The 17,300-nt window shown below is 40.2% G+C and overlaps 1 protein-coding gene across 1 annotated transcript in view; it reads left to right on the top strand.

Moving 5' to 3' along the window:
* SLC44A5 (solute carrier family 44 member 5) overlaps window positions 1-17,228 on the top strand; it is a 41,900-nt gene extending 24,672 nt beyond the window's left edge. The window contains exons 12-21 of the mRNA XM_031554872.1: window positions 196-288; window positions 1,886-1,973; window positions 2,663-2,925; window positions 4,978-5,072; window positions 5,461-5,564; window positions 6,780-6,853; window positions 8,538-8,608; window positions 9,976-10,064; window positions 10,662-10,746; window positions 12,236-17,228. Coding sequence (XP_031410732.1) covers window positions 196-288; window positions 1,886-1,973; window positions 2,663-2,925; window positions 4,978-5,072; window positions 5,461-5,564; window positions 6,780-6,853; window positions 8,538-8,608; window positions 9,976-10,064; window positions 10,662-10,746; window positions 12,236-12,348 — 1,075 coding nt within the window. The 3' untranslated portion in view covers window positions 12,349-17,228. The remainder of the gene's footprint in view (window positions 1-195; window positions 289-1,885; window positions 1,974-2,662; window positions 2,926-4,977; window positions 5,073-5,460; window positions 5,565-6,779; window positions 6,854-8,537; window positions 8,609-9,975; window positions 10,065-10,661; window positions 10,747-12,235) is intronic.
* Window positions 17,229-17,300: the final 72 nt, after the last annotated feature.

Genomic DNA, 17,300 nt, shown 5'->3' with positions numbered 1-17,300 from the left:
ACTGGTGCCAGTGAAGTGGAGTGGTAGAAATGCTGAAGTAAAGATGTGAGCCTGCAGAATTCTGAGGTCCTAACTCCAGATTATGCTACCACCATCATCAAGTAGCTCAGACTAAAAAGGATTATATTAGGAGCTGATAAAAAGTGTGCTGCTTAAATTGTTGTAACTTACTGATGTATTTTATTTCTTTTATAGGGCTATTGGCTACATAATGTCTACGTTGTTCTACCCAATTGTCACCTTCATACTCATTGCAATTTGCATTTCCTACTGGGCTGTGACAGCTGTGTATCCTTCTGCCTGTTCACCTCTGTGGATAACGTTTTTCTGCTCTAAAAGAGAAGATCATGCTCTGTGATATCACCTAACCAAGCCAGTATCAAGAGCCTGTTTAGTCACCTGTCACTTGCTGCATTGATGCAAGATTGTTTCTCACTGCATATTTGGGTGCAATGTATAATTTGGACAGTGGACTTAATTTCTGCCAAGGCAGTAAGGATCATGTGTACTACTTAAGGTTGACTTTAACAGTTGAAAAAAAGTCCTCAGCAAAGAAGGAATATGGCATTTAATGTGCTGCTTGCTCTACAGGCCCGTTGTTAGTGGTCTCTTAGCTGGGGAGTTTCCAAGTGGTCTTTGTTCAGAAAAGTGTAGGAGAGGAATGAGAACTTAACAGTGCATGGAGTTCTCTCAGCCACCACTGTTTGTTCCTGGAAAAGCAGGGATTTGACAAGGTATTGGAAGCAGGAACATTGCTTTTTGAAAACAAAGTTTTCTTCTTTCGCATACCACAAAGTTCAGGCATTGTTGTTCAGGACAACGTCAGTTTATCCTTGTGCTCTGTGTCTACTTTCATCAAAGCAGAGTAATCAAAGAACCACTGCATAAACTGCCTTGCCATAGGTAGATGTGCAGGAGAGACCGAGGCTGCCTTCAAGGTTATTGCAGAATCACAATCACAGAATTGCAGGGGTTGGAAGGAGCCTCAGGAGATCACTGAGTCCAACCACTGAGTCCAACCTCCTGCTAAAGCTGGTACCCTACAGTAGGTCGCACAGGTGGGCGTCCAGATGGGTACTGAATACCTCCATAGAAGGGGACTCCACTGCCTCTCTGGGCAACCTCTCCCAGTGCTCCCTCACCCTTACCGAAGAGAATTTCTTCTGCATGTTAGTACGGCACTCCCTGTGTTGAAGTTTTAGGCCATTACTCCTTGTCCTATCCCTATGCACCACCAAGAAGAGCCTGGCCTCATCCATTTGCTTCCCACCTCTCTTTAGATTATTATAAACATCTATCAGATCCCCCCCTTAGTCTTCTTTTCCCCACGCTGAACAGACCCAGGTCACCCAGCCTTTCCTTGTAGGGAAGATGCTCCAACCCTGTATCATCTTTGTGGCCCCTTGCTGAATCCCTTTTAGGAGATCCTTGTCTGTTTTGAACTGGCCAGAACTGTACTGTGTGTTCCAAATGTGACCTCACCAGGCAGAGTAGAGGGGGAGGATCACCTCCCTTGACCTGCTGGCCATGCTCTTTTTAATGCACTCCAGGATACCATTGGTCTTCTTGACCAAAGGGGCACTGCTGGCTCATGGCCAACCTGTTGTGCACCAGGAGGCCTAGCTCCTCTCCAGCAGGTCAGCCCCTACACTTCCCCTTGCCCTTTCTGGTGAGGCTTTATAGTTCAGAGATAGAGGTTGACTTAGTTCTCTGAGTAATGAGAATATTCTGTCATGTCTTTCAGACCCTTGTGTACGTATCTGCATAGCAAAAATAATGGTTCTGATATCTACACAGGCTCTTTAATACCAGTTGTTCCCCACTGCAGAGTCTTAAGTTGCTCAAAGCCTAGTTCTGTGATTCCTCCTTAAAACATTTCATTAAGTTTTCTAGCTACATCAGGAGAACCTGTGTATAAAGTAATGGCTAATCAAACACTGTGCAAGTATGCAAACCTGACTTGTGACCCAGAGGTAAGTGTAACTAGTGTTTACCTTTAGTAAAAATTACACTAATTGCACTTCTTAATTGCTATTAAATGCAGTGCTAGGAAACATGCACATTTTAGAAGAATTATTCTTCATATTAAATCTGCAAATAGTATACTTCAGATAACACTTCTTTGTTCAAAGCAATTTACAGGCATAAACCAATTATTCTTCTGAACTATCCTATAAGGGTGGATATTAGTGGTTCTATTTTACAGGGTGAGAAGGAGAGAGAGAGAAATACAGATTTATTTAGAAAGTTGCTTTTGAATTTGTAAAGTTTCTATTTCATTGTCCTCGCTTCATTTCAGTTCAAATGAGTGATTTACCCAAGGTGCTGATTTGGTCTACTGATTTCAAATAAATAGTATATACTTTTTTACCTGGGTATGTTTTCCTTGATGAAACCATAGCAATATATGTATCTTAAAAGGATACTCCTGAAATTCAAATTCCATTAATTTTTGTGTCAGGCAAGTGATCAACAGCCCTTTTTTTGCTAACTACATTAAAGTCTAAAGCATCTCCTTATGTAAAAAGCTCATGTACTATTGGAATGCAGTGTTGGATAAGTTAAGGAAACATCAAGCAGAATTATATGATACTATATTGCCACTGAACTAGAAATACTGTACACAGAATTCATTGTGTTGTTTCTTTTTCTTTCCATGCAGACATTTAATACAACCAATGTAACAAAATTATGCCCGGGTGCTCAATGTACATTTGCTTTTTATGGAGGAGAAAGCCTGTACCATAAGTACATCTTCATCTTTCAGTTAGCCAATGCCTTTGTCTTTCTCTGGCTGGTAAACTTTGCAATTGCACTGGGTCAGTGTACCCTTGCTGGTGCCTTTGCCTCTTACTACTGGGCTTCTCGAAAACCAGCTGATATTCCACTGTGGCCACTCTTCTCTTCATTTGGACGGGCAATACGGTAAGACTGTGAAGCTTTATGTCAGCCTTCTAATTTATTCAGCAAGTGCTCTTTTTAAAGTTAAGGAAACCAGATGGAGAATATAAACTGAAAATGATTAGCCAGAAAGTGTATTTTTTAGGGGGATCATGAATCCAGTAGCCCAGCAGGGCAAGGCAGCTGTATCTTGATGCTGCAAGGTCCAGCCCCTTACAAAGCTGAGCAGCTGTTCCCAGTAGACATACGCACCCAAATACATGTATGCAGCACATACATACACAGCTGGCCGTGCAGGTTGACCTACACACACTCAGAGTACTTGCACGAACACCAAGAGCCCTAGTGGCATCAGCATGTTCCCCTCTACGGAGTCCCTTACTGATCAGTTTGAAGTCTGCTGGTGTATGTAATTCCCACTATCCCCTAAATTTTTATCCAATTTTATGGATATGTAATTGTACACATACACATATGTTAAAGGTGCATATCCCACCAGTAGCCTTAGACACTTGTGAGTGCAGTAGCTGGTGCTTGGATCCCCAAATTCCCCAGTTACTCACAGCTGGATGTATGAATCCCTGAGTCTCACAGCCCTGCTCCAGTTGTTCCTACACACTCTTTTCCTCTCTGACAGGCAGACAGACAGACAAACACACACTCGCACACACACGTAACTCTCAGTAACCCTTAGACATCTGTCGCTGGCAGTTTCCAGAACCCCTGGCTCCTCCAGCAGCCACTTTCTCCAGGTGCCTTACTCCTGGAGACAAATACACAAAAAGGTCTCAGCTGATCCACAGATCCTACAATCTCTCCAGTGGTTGACCAGGACCCTCAGGTCCCTCTAGTAGCCAACTCATCCTGTAGTTTCAGCTTTAGGGAAATATGCACATACTTCGCTCCCAAGCTACCTAAGCTACTCACCAGCTAATTAACCTTAATATCTGCTGACAGTCACACTTGCATACTCTCATTTGCTCCAATTACTGGCAGCATAGTTGCACAGGCACTCTAACCTGTGGTCTTAGTTGAGCTTCTAGCATGCAGGTCCCTCACTAAGGAAAATAGCTGGAGATGGAATTTAGTAAGATAGGTCAGACTGTGTTGATCAGATGCAGTGCATGGCCAGAGAACTTTGCTGACCTATAGCTATTTATATGCAGCTGGCCCTTTTTGTATCCTTATCCCTCATTTTTAACCATGCTTGTTCCTCAAGCTTGATTCCTCCCTTCACTTGCCTTTAATTCCTCCCCTAAGCATCTCATAATCTCTGATTCTTTTCCCTTGCAACCCAGAATGTGTCCAGTACCCCAAGTCGTTAACACCCTCCAGTCTGAAAGGTGCTCAAGGAAGTCAATTCTTGTTGACTCACCTTGATGGGCTTTACATCTGAGCCAAGGGACTGATGGCTCTCTTGGGATTGGCTGTCCTTTCCTCTGAGTGGCTCATTTGGGTTCCCCACCTGCAATTGTGCCTCTGTGCTTGCGGAGGTGAGCTTTTGGTAGGACAATCCTTCTCCTGTTTTGAGTGTGGGTGAAGCAAGACAGAGCGTTGTTCAGGATGTGCAGCCCACTATTTTTGCTCTGTGTTCCGTCCTGTGCCCTAACCTACTGTCATTAGAGGCTTAGCTTTTCTCATTATTAAAAGTGTGGTGCTTCCTGTCAGCTTAGAGGATGCACTGATTCAAGAAGTGCACAGCTGACTAATAGAAATTAAGGAATACACACATTTTAAAAACCTGGGTATAGGATTAGTGAGCCTCTCTTTATGAGGCTTTTGTGTTTTATCTCTTTATGAGATGTTTCTCTCTTTATGAAATGTTTTATCTCTTTATGAGATAATTGATTGGCAGTTCAGCTTACAGCTAGGTTGTTATAATTCTTCTCCCATGGATACTCTGCCCAGACTAGGACTGACTTTATTCTGAAACAGTTACGTCTTTTCCAGAACTGCTCAAAGGGCTGGGTTGTGCTGATAGGGAACGCATATTCAGTGCCACTGTGATTAAGCTGAAGTTTTGACAGAACTAACTAATGTGAATACAACCATTAAATAGCATTTATTTTGTTTTAGATACCATACTGGTTCACTGGCATTTGGAGCCTTAATTCTTGCAATTGTCCAGCTGATCAGAGTAATACTGGAGTACTTGGATCACAAACTGAAAGGTGGGATTTATGAATCAGCACTAGGTTATTAAAAATTCCTTTGGTAAATTATTTCCTTCCTTTCTCCGGATGATTTTTCAGGAATGAAAAGAGATGAATTCCACATTAGTAGTAGCCATTGCAGTTCTATTTGACAGCCATTGAGTTTGTGATGATTTGCTGAAATTGAGTAAATTGGATCTTCAATGCAGAGTTCATGTGGGGCATGAATCTCATCTAACTGAAAGCTATTAAGCTAAATTTGGTTAGGAAGTAGAGTCTGTACCCAGGAAAAAAAGAAATGACGTTTCTGCTTTTGCCACAGCTTTAAGATTTTCTTCTCAGCATGTTTCTGTTTCTGAAAACTGTTCCTAAGCTCTGACTGTGATGTACTTTCTCTTTTTTTCAGGTACACAGAACTCCTTCACTAGATTTCTACTCTGCTGCCTCAAATGCTGTTTCTGGTGTTTGGAAAGATTCTTAAAATTTATAAACAGAAATGCCTACATCATGGTATGTGCTGTCTTTGCATGTGGTCTCCCCTGTCTGGGACACTAAAATACCCTAGCAACTACTAGTTGGTAAACAGCCAGCAGTACTAGAATCTGCTGAATAAATAGAGTGAGTTATGGGAGTTTTCAGGAAGTGCATGTGGTGCTACAATGGAAAAGTAAGGGTTTTTTTCTTCTTCTAAGTTCTGCCTTTTCTTGCCTGTCCTTGTCCATTCTCCCTACCCTACAAAGAAAGTGGAAGGGAATGGCAGCACTGGTTAATTTCCCCCTCTGATTCTGCAGCTGGAGTCCTACTTCAACAGGAATGCTAATTTGTTTTTTATTGCGTGTTGATGTGACACTTCTGTTTGGAGGCAGTGTTTGAATAAGGAAATCAGAAGGTGTGTGGTGTCTGTATTTGCTCTAGGAAGACAAAAGCACAAATTCTATTAGCAGCAGCAGTGATGTTACTCTAAAATAAATCCTGTTATTTTGGCTTCTGAAAGAGGAATCCCAGATTGTCACCTAAATAAATAGATTACATATTTCACCTTAGGAGTTCTGATTTGAAATAATTTAAGTGATTGAATGCTAGTCACAGGCATTATCTCAAAGTAAGTGGGACTACTCGGTCCATTTTGACCCACGTTATTGTTTTTGAAATCTTGTTTACAGCTGGCAAACTGACTGCACTCCAGAAGAGCTTTCTAGACACTACCCGCTTTGTAGACATTATTCCAGAAAGATGAAATGGTTTTGTTCCTCTATAATTTCAGTGGCCATACTTCATGCTGACGTAAATCCACTGACTTTGATACTGATACTGCTGATTTCTTCTTGAGACAGAGTCAGGTCCAAGTCATTATCTAAGTGGCTCAACTCACTTCTGCTCTTCAAGCACCTGTTCCTTTTCCACTGGCTATAAATCTCACATGGGTAGCTAGCCAAGAGAAGAATCCCTCAGCAAGTAGCATTTTTTGCTCTCTTTGGAAAACTATTGTAACCTTTGAGATCCGTAAGGAGCAGCATGCTCGAGGTCAGGTGATTTGGAAGATGAATCTGTGTCACAGTCTGATGGGAAGCGTTGTGAGGAAACAGGTGATTGGGAGAAGTGCCTTGTGTTCACGGGAGCATTCACAGGCCGTGCACTGGAGGGAGCTGTGCACTACGTGCAGTGTGACTTCAGTACGAGGTGTCCTAATCCTCTAAAATACTTAACAGTGCTGTTATTTTGCAGATTGCCATTTATGGTAAAAACTTCTGCACCTCAGCAAAGGAGGCATTCTTTCTGCTCATGAGAAATGTGGTGAGGTAAGGGGCCATCTCCCAGTCCTTGGAAATGTCAGGATTTGCTGCTATTGCACTCTGAAGACACACTTCCTTTCTCTTCCACTTCTGCTCCAACTATTAATGGTTCTGTCTATAGACATGGTCATTACTTCTAATAACCAGTTGGTAAAAGGAAGCTGTCTAGCATAGTAACCTATGCAAATTTGATCTAATTTAACTGTTCTGTTTAGATTGTTCTTTTAAAATCCTAAGCACATACGAGATTGTAATTCTGCCTGTAAGTAACTAATGGAAGCCCTATGTGAGAAGATCTGTGGATAAAAAGCAATGGGATGATCATGGAATCATAGAATGACTGGAGTTGGGAGGGACCCTAAAGCCCATCTGGTGCATATCATCCTGTTACTGTACTGGAAGGCCACAAAGAGATCTCCCCAGAGCCTTCTTTTCTCCAGGCTGAACACGCCCATCTCCCTCCGCTTGTCTCCAGGAGAGGTGCTCCAGCCCTCTGAGCACCCTCGTGTCCCTGCTTTGGACCTGCTCAAACAGCTCAAAAAGTAGTTTATATTATTTAGTGAAGGACTGGGAGGAAGAGAGGAATTGAAGGGGATGTTGAAAGAGAGCAAAATGGAACCAGTGCTTAAAATAGTGGAGGAAAGGACTGGACATGGGAAAATAGAATACATCCGCTCCGTTACCCTGCGTTAATATCAGGTGCTGCCTCTGCAGGAGGAAAAAGAAGATGCCTTTGTTTCCTCTCAGAATGACCACCTCATTGTCCTTTGCACTTCTGCTCTTACTAAGAGTAATAGCTAAAATACAGGCATATAATGTTATTGTTTTAAACAGTTTTGTTTATTTTGTGCGTTTTCCTTCAGTTCTTGATTTCCCACGGGCTAATAATGATTTATTCTCTTTAAATTTGTTAACGCTTATCCATCATGGCAGTCAGTACTGTATATCACCATATGCACAGTGCTGGCATGAGGCTGATGATGCAAAGCTCATTTTCCATGCCATTATTTACCAGCAATTTCTGATAAGACAGGCTGGCAGGATTTCAAGCAGAAGGCCGCAGCTGTTGCTTTCAGTGAAGTCTGCAAATTTACTGTCTGTTTTTCTGTCTGCCTTCATTCATTCATTCATCAGTGACTGTCCCTCTACTTTGAGACCTCCTACCTTTGGTGTTATACCAAGGTATCTTAAAATAGTTATGTGGATGTGGCATGTCATGGAGTCATGAAATGTGGCCAGATGAGACCAAGCGAAAAGAGGACCTACCAACAATCTACAAAGACTTTGCTTTTTGTTATGGTGTTTATTTTGCCTCTTTTGGGCTAGCTTGTCTGTGACCCTAACAGAAAGTTTGAAATAAGGGTATTTTGACTTAATTTTTTTTATTATTATTATTTTTTTTACCAACAAGAGCAATAGACAGTCTGCAGGCATGATTCATTAGGCCTAATTTGTTAAGGCCTAATCAGCAAGATGCTCAGGTTGTTTTTTTGTTTTGGGTTGGTTTTTTGCCTCCTTGGATTAGGCTGTAATGAAGTTCATCTTAGTGCTGCTTTTCTACATGGTTACATTGTCAGCCTGTGATACCAGCTTCTCCTTCACATTTTGTCAGTTATCCATAGATGTAATGAAAAAGAATGCAAATTGATGGTTTGTGATAACTATGTATCCTTTGTCCTTTGCTGAACAGAGTTGCAGTTCTGGACAAAGTTACAGACTTTCTTTTATTCCTGGGGAAAATTCTGGTAGCTGGTGGTGTAGGTAAGATGATTGATTTTTTTCCAAATTCCTATTTACTGTTTACCTACAAGTATACCTCCCATATTCATATATGCTTAGTTAACAGTTAAGAGGTTCTCTTTGGTCTGACTATTGAACTTTTTTTTTTATTATTTTATTTTTATTTTTTCCCCCTCTTTATTCCCTGTGTGGTTGTGACGGCATCTTTTCTGTAATTGCTTTTATTAGGCTGGCAGGTGTTGCTAGCAGAAGGACTCTTTCAGCCAAAGCATTGTAGCTGGATCAAATCAAATTCATATCCAATAAATCAGCCATAATCTGTTCTCTCCCCACGAGAACTGGGCAGACGTGCTCGTTACGTTCACCTGGGAGCAGACAGCACACATGAGAGGAGGTGGTGCAGGTCTGCAGGGGATGGGCATGACGTTGTGCCATATCCAGTCCCACTCAAAAAAATCTCCAACCAAAAGTAAAAGAAATAAGATGTTTTTAATATCCGCATAGTTCTTCTTCGCTGTCAGTAAATATAAAAAAATATTTTTTGATACTTCATGGCTTGAATTGATCTTTTAAAAATGAAACACTTTGAGAAATTCAGGTTGGTAGTATTTCTTTACAGCTTATCTATGTTGTGACAGCAGTTTCAAAACGTTGTTTTACTAATAAGCATATTCTGTATTCTGTATACTTTAAAAGATTACTAGATTACTAGAACAATATTTTTAGTAGAAATTGAAAATTATTATCAAGACCAGATCTAAATTTTTCTCATTACTGTGGAAGGCCTTGCAAGCTGGGGCACAAAACTGATTTGAAATGATTTTGAAATGTAAGCTATGAAATACTGAAACTCATTCATGCCTTCTTTCTCTTCAAAAATAAGTTGTTTTGACTACTTCCATTTTAAATGAACTGTTCTGTTCTAAATCTATTATTGTGTACTTCACTAGAACTGCCATTTCTTTTTATTTTAATATGAAATAGTTAAGAATTTCTCCAAGCAATAAAATCTAAGGCAGGATTTTGTTGACTGCTTTTATTTTAGAAAAAAAAATCCACCCACTCATCTTTGTTATTATCCACATTATTGTCTTTTTCATTATTATTCATCATCATTTTGAAATTAAATCCAGTAAAGTGATGAAATAAAACAACTGTTTGAAGTCTTCCTGGACCTATGAGTATCATTATGGTAAATGATTCATTTATATCTCTCTTCTGTTCAGAATACGGATCCAGGAGATAATTAGGATGGAGAAATTTATTATTCACGAACTCTAGTATAAACCATCCTTGGGCCTACTGTATGTTGTTTTTGTCACATCCCTTCTTTAGGTGTTAAGAAATCAGTTACCCCAAGAATTGCTAATTTTTTGTGCTTCTTGCAGGTGTTCTTGCGTTCTTCTTCTTCACACAGAGAATACCAGTATTTGCCCAGGAAGCACCAGCACTAAATTACTACTGGGTACCATTGCTGGTAAGGCAACTATGATCCCTTGAACACAGAAGGCAGTTTGAGGTGTTCAGGTTGGTCAGGTTGTGTTCTGGTAACAGCTCCTGTCATGCTTTTCAGTGAGGAGTGATCTGTTATATTCTGTTCTTCTGGGTTGCTCAGACAGAAGTCACACTGCAGTAACTCTGCACCTTCTGGAAAAAAAGGTTATAGATTTTATCTGCTCAGACTTCCCAAACAGCAAAGGCTGATGGTGAAGCACCAATGACACTGTGGCTTCTAATGGAAAAAGTCTGTGATGTCTCCATGTAGACTCCGGAACAACTCTAGGATTAGCGATTCTTTAGATTACTGTCTTGAAGGAGTCAGAATGTGCTTACAGATATTCTCCATAGAGGTTGAAATGGCTTCAGTTTGACAGCTGAAAAACTGGTGGCTACTGCATGCGATGTCTTGAATGTCTAATCCATTTCCACAGCATCGGTAGCATCTGATAGAATTAAGGAGATGCAATTAAATCTTCCAAAATTTGCTTAGCGCAGTAGGCATCTGACTTGTGTTAACATTGCCACATTGGTGTCAAGCTAACATTTGGGTTTTATTGTGGTTTCTCTTTTGTAGACTGTCATTATTGGCTCCTACCTAGTGGCACACGGGTTCTTCAGTGTCTATGCAATGTGTGTTGATACACTTTTCCTCTGCTTTTGTAAGTACTGAGTTTTCTTTCGTTCATACCTGCAAGTCACAGGAGGAGTACAAAAGCACCTTTTCTGTTCCTTACAGAATTCTGTTTACATGCTTGGAGATTGAGTGAGGAAAATATTACTTTGCTTTTCAGACTCACTCTTTGATGCATGCTGGTGTATAGAAGTGTGTCTCAGTCTTAAAGTAACAGAAGGGAGTTGCAGGTCACGTGGATATCTGGTTTTTCTTTTTCAGATGTTCTTTAACTATTAATAACTTGTATTGAGTGAAGGCTGAAATAAAATGAGCAGCACTCCATGCAAACCTGTCATTCTAAGGCCACACCATTGGTTCTTCTCAGCATGTGTTCCAGATTGTTTTATGCAGTAAACAAAATATACTAGGGATTTCCTTTTTTCTCATGAAGTTCCAGTACTGCTGATTATCCCTGTACATTTGAAAAATCTCTGTTTTATGTGTAAGATAATACCAGACTAGTGTAAAACAATAGGGTGTTCTTAAAAGAGCTTATGGACACGCATTTAGTATGTCCTAAGACATTTTGTCAGTGTTAAAGGCACAAGCACCATGTAACACTACTAATAATCATCCAGTAGATAAGTTAAAGTGAAAACAAACACGTAAATGGTTACTCAAGTTATTGAGAATAAAACGCAAGTTAATCAAACTGATGATGTTTAGGAAGTTGATTGGCTCACTCAAAACTAACAGATTTTCATTTTAGTTTACTCCAGACACCTATAGTTAATTTATATGTGCAGTACATACTGTCATATAAAAGATTTGCTTTCTCTGACATCTTTGGCCATTCCATGCAACTGGTGCTTTCTGTTTGGCTTTTCAGAAACAGCTGCCTGCCTTTGCAAGGCTGCAGTTGCAGTAACCCTTTTCCACTGCACATCTTTCCAGATTGCCCTTCAGTGTGAGACTGTTCACCTGTCTGTGCCAGGCATTAACTCTGGGCTGAACCCAGACAGTGATGTATGCACAACCTTCTGTAGGTTCATTATTTTATATCCATGTTCTGTTTTGCTTCCCGTGCTTCTATTTGGTGTTGTACAGTAGGAAATACTGTAGGATATTGTGCACTGACAGCATTAGGTTTTTTGGAGAACTTCATCTCAAGCTACCTCTGGGTCAAAATGTCAGGCTGCTGTAGAAAAAAAGTGGCCACCAGCATTGTGGAGGCATTGGGAGTTCCTGAAAACCTCACTTACAGCACCAAGGCAAAGAAATGGAGAACAAAAAGGATATATCGCTGTCATTTAAAAATGATTACGTGTGCCTCTGCTTTATGTAAAACAATGTCTGACTTGCAAAAAAAAAAAAGTTGTTTTATGGTGTCCTTCAGCATTTTAACAATTGAGAACACTCCCCTGAGAGTTTTTGAAATGTTGATTCTTTTGCTCTCTCCCTTCTTCAACTCTCTCTCTTTCTCTCATGCGTGTGTTTGGTGTTCTGCTGTTTGCTGCTTTGCTGCGTAAATTCAGGTGAAGACCTGGAAAGAAATGATGGATCTACAGCAAAACCCTACTTCATGTCAGCTAGCCTTCACCGAATTCTAGGGAAGAAGGAGCTAAGCCCTAAGAAGGCAATAGGATAACATGCAATAAACCTCAGCATCAAAACAGTGTCACTTTTAAGGAAAATGTGTATAAATTAGGCACAAGTAAATACTGTAAATGATGCTTCTGGTTAGTGGGTGATTCTTTTTTCCTCTTGCTTACATCTTTAAAAAATCAGCAGCGTTGATAATGTTTTATTAGTTTAAAAGCTTAAGCTAACAGCTGTGAAACAAGGCCACATTTTAGTCTATAGAGTGCCTATGGAAAGAAAAAATGTAAATTTGAAGCTTTTGTAAGTCTATAATAATGTTTTAATAACTTTTTTAACACAAGTTGCTGCCTTAAATGACAGCAGTTTTGATAACATTTCTTTTTATAAGTGTATATTTGTAAAAGATATTCAGGCAATTTTTTGAAAGCACTAAATGTAACCTAATTAGCCATAAAAAAGATAGTTTGGGAGTCTCTACTTAACCAGAGATGCTACTGAATTTGTAAATATGGTGCTATGATTGTATTTTTTGTACATGCTGGTTGTCAGCTATTTAAACTGTGATTATACATGCATTAATAGTTCCCTACACTGAAAATGTAAAGGCATTTTAATCCAGTTGACAAGTGTGTGTTCTAAGAAATGATGGTACGCCGTAGTCCCGAAGAAAGGAATCTGAGACTACTCTGTCTTCTGTTGGTACTGCTTAAAGTGAAGCTTTCTTTGAGGTGTGCTTAAAAGATGATATAATTGAGACAGGATCCCATGGTGCTTAAAAAAGGGATTTGTGGTTCACACAGACGAAGTTCTATCTGATCCAAGTTGGCAAAGGTACCATTTTCTAGCTGATGTGTAAGAGACAGATGCTTGTGTTGATATCCCGTCTTTAATGAGTCTTTGTATTCTACATCATGAGGAAGATGAGCTGCGCTGAAAGGAAAACAGAATGCAGTGTTTTGGCTGTGTATGTACACAAGGATCTCCGCTGCATCGGCCTAGTTCAGAAAGGCTTCTCAGTAGGCACTGCAATGGCAGTGTGGGTTCTGGGAGCCAAGGAGTGCACTTTCTACAGGTCTCTGGTCTCTCAGTGGCTTATACAGTAAGATACAAAAATAAGATACTGAACTCGAGTCTCCTCATGACGCAGCATTAATTAGCTACTGGAAGAAACTCCAAAAGATTTGAGACTCATCAAGATTATTGGTTGTTAGAAACTATTTTATTTTATTTTATTTTAGAAAAAGCATATTAACATTCTGTTCAGGTCTATGAACCTCCCTTTTGTAGAACTGTCACTGGGTTGAGTTACAGCTCTGCTCGTAAAAAATATACTCTGTCTACAGAGTACATTTCAAGTTTATTACTGCCATGAGCTGAACTAAAAAGGTTTTGAGGCATGCCACTAGTTTTCACGGATTCCACAGTACTAAATGAGGTATTCCACTTTCAAGAGCTGGCGTGTGACGTACCTCTTCTAAATCCATGGCAGGAATTCAGCCGCTGGAAATACTTTGCTAGCCCAAAGAGTCTCTTGCTATTACAAAAAGAAAGGCAAATTCTTTTCCAAATGATCTGAATTCTTATTTCTGGGGAAAATTTACTGACAATACATATTCCAAAGTGATTTTTGCTCTTTGACTTATGGCTTATTCAGGTTGTCATCATTTGAATCACAACAAAGACAGAAAGACTATCCTTTATGCAATAGGCCTGGGGTTAAGTTAATGCACGAGTGTTGTCACCCACCTGCTTGAAGTCATGGGCGTGATGGGGTCATGGAGTCCTGTGAATGGAGGTGCAAGTAGCAGGATGCTGGTATGAGCTCTCTGATCCAGCAGGCACCATAGCTCTTCCCCCTGAAACATAAATGAGTGGTTCACTTTTGGACTTAAATAATGCAAAATAAAGGCATACAGTTTCCAACTGAAGTAGTGACTGTGGGCACCTTCGGTTTTTGAGAACCTCACTTGAGATATTATAAACTTGACTTACAGAAAGGGCTGAGAAATATAGCTTCTGAAAACTGACTTACGGTTTCTGTTTTCATCATCTTTCCTTTCTCATCACACGTGTGGCAGTGAATATTGAAGCCCCTATTACTCAGATGTCATCTGAGAGTTAAGCCAACAACATTATGGGCATATATCACTGTTAATAGAAATCTCACTTGTCTGTGCTTACAGACCATGCTCTACTTATTATCATCTTTTAACTACCATGCAATTAGTTTGCAGCTAAAGAAACTGCATTAGGTAATCTATATTTCGCTACTGGATCCCAGACTCTTTCTGGGACCTCAACTGCAAAAGCTTATTTCTGAATACAGCGTGCTTTTTTTTATCACATGAATGTAACCATAGAGATTATTATTAGGAATAAAGTGTAACAGAATAGTATACAGTTAATTGATTAGAGGACTTTTGTAACAAACCTATGCATTTACTAAAGGAATTTCTAAAAGTGAAAGTTTTAAATTGCATTATTATTTATATACAGTAAATATATATAAATGTGTATAAATCGCTCCACTCACTATTTTGTGAAAATAAATTATTTAGAATGTAAGTGATCACCATTTCTGAGAAGAAAGAAAAGCCATTTTCTTTATGATATAACTAAGAGAACTGTGAAAATAAAAGCAATACCATATTAATTTTGTAATCGATAAACTGAATAAATAAGTAATAATGATTTAATAGTAAAATTGGCTTAAAAATAAACTACTAATGAAATAAGTAGAAATTATTGCAAATATTTTTCCCTTAAAATTCCCTTAAATTCCCTTAAAAGTTTTTAGACTGATGGTGATGGCCCCGGTTAGTCCTGTGGAGCGGTGTCCGGAGATTGACACCACAGGTACCAGTGCCAACAGCTGTGGATCTGGGCATCTACCTTGTTGCTTATTTAGAATAAAATGTAAAGTTCCTTTCTTTGCTTTAGGGTGGAACGTGTGATTAAGTATAACGCAGTAAAAGGTTACGTTTTCTTTGATCCTAAGCCAACAGGAGTCGGTGATGAAATTCCCACTATTCCCATGAGGGCAGGGCAGCCCTGCGTGGTGCCAGGCGGTGGGTGGCTCTGCTTACAGCCAGTCGGGGATGGGCTGGTGGGACCTGGGAGCCCAGAGGCTTGTCGTGGTGCTGCTGTGTGTGAGGGACTCAGCAGGTGCTGGTGGGATTTCTGCCGTCCTGCCCAGCCCCAGGCTGCGCATTTTTTTGGCTAGTGGAAGAGCTGGAGAGATAGGATGGCTGTGAAGAAAGGCCCTTTTATGTGCATCAGACTTCTTTGGAAGTCCCTGAACAAGCAGAATGTAGAAACTAAGAGATACTAGAAAATAGCCAGTATCATATCCATGCAATACGCTTGCTTTAGTTCTGATTTAGTTCATTGTGTCTCCCTGTGATGTATTAATGGATGGCTTTTATTTGCATGTCTTATACCAAAGTTTTAATGTCAAGCCTTCAAATTTTGTAAAGAAAACAAACAAAAAAGGAACCTCCTCCCTCCAACTCCCCCTTCACTTCTCCCTTCCCCCCACCCCCCAAAAAAAATAGTGAAATGAGATTATTTTCCTTACTGAGGTTTTTTTCCGAGTAGTATCCAGCGGTTGGTTATTGAGGATCAGGTGCCGTAAGGATGCTGAGTAGTCCTTCAAACATCACTATTTAAACGTATGAAATATTTCAGTGTTGCACGTCCCGCAGTGGGCTGGTAGGATGGTCTGGCAGCCACAATGTCACGCTTATCCTGTGGGAGGTCAGTAAGTGTTCTAAAATCGGCTGCCATGGAAGTGACTGTAGAAGACTGTCCTCTGTAACGTGGGACGTCCCTGCCACCAATCACTTGTTGCTCAGCCTGGACGCCTGTGTCCTCTGACGAAGTGCCTTACCTGGCTGTTGTTTTACCTGGCTTATGTCCTGAAGTTTATTCTCATCACATAATGACTCAACAGAAAAGGCTAGCTAGGAGAAACAGTACTCTCTTTATTTAAATTAACTGGTACAAGGTTTAAGTGTAGAAAAAAAGTCAGATGTATTTAAATTGCATAATGCAACACGCACAATTTTTCTGTTGCTGTTGTCAGGTCATGAAAGCGTGCTGTTTGGCCCAGGAGAAAACACGTGACACGTGTGCTGTTGCAAATAACTAAAAGAAAATGATGTGAGAGCATTCAGTTTTCAGTGGTAGACTTCTTTATACCTCTGATTTATGGGATAGTGGACTTCCAAGTGTGGCCAATTCTGCCTTCGGTGGCGGCGTCCGCGTGCACCGTGCCCGTATGGCTGCGGGGAGAATTGGGGCATAATAAGAATGAAAGCAGCTGGGAAATGCACATGGTACTACTGCAGTGTGTGTGTGTGTGTTGCTCACGAGCATAAAGCTCATTCTCCATTTTAAGACTGATAGTTTGCTATTCTGGAAGTGTTTTATAAATGATTCTAAATTTTTATCTTTTGATACAGGTGATGATTTTTGAGGTAATAAGTAATTTGTACTGCGCTGTAATCAAGTGGGAAATATAATTGTTTCTTCACGAGAAATATAACTGTTTCTTCACGCTTAATTAATACTGATAGCACTAATATTGCAGTTGTCTGTTACGTTATGTTACAGAAAGCCCACAGGCATTTCTCCCATATAACAAGTGTAAAATCACAGAAAGGCTCTCCAAGGACTGAGAAATGGAAATTACTGCCTGTTTCAATAATTGATGTGATTGTTAAAGGTATGTTATTATCGTGCCAAAACCAAATTAACACGAGCGCACGGCAGTTTGAGCTCTAAAACCTGTTCGCTTCTGCTATGCAGAAATAGGAACGTATTGTTTAAACATCTTTGGTAACTAAAGCGTTTCATATTTAATTTTGTTGTTGCTCACTGTTTTACAGCTCTTGGGGATTGTTCTAATAAAGATTTAGATACAAAGCTGGGAGTGCGCGTGTTCGTGCGCAGCGCTGTGCGCGGCCCCGCGCCGGGCCGGGACGGAGGGCAGAGCGG

Source organism: Meleagris gallopavo, chromosome 10 (assembly GCF_000146605.3).
Source record: "Meleagris gallopavo isolate NT-WF06-2002-E0010 breed Aviagen turkey brand Nicholas breeding stock chromosome 10, Turkey_5.1, whole genome shotgun sequence".
In the NCBI taxonomy this organism is placed as follows: domain Eukaryota; kingdom Metazoa; phylum Chordata; class Aves; order Galliformes; family Phasianidae; genus Meleagris; species Meleagris gallopavo.
Note: the sequence above shows the minus strand (reverse complement) of the source record. Positions and strands in the feature narration are given on the sequence as shown.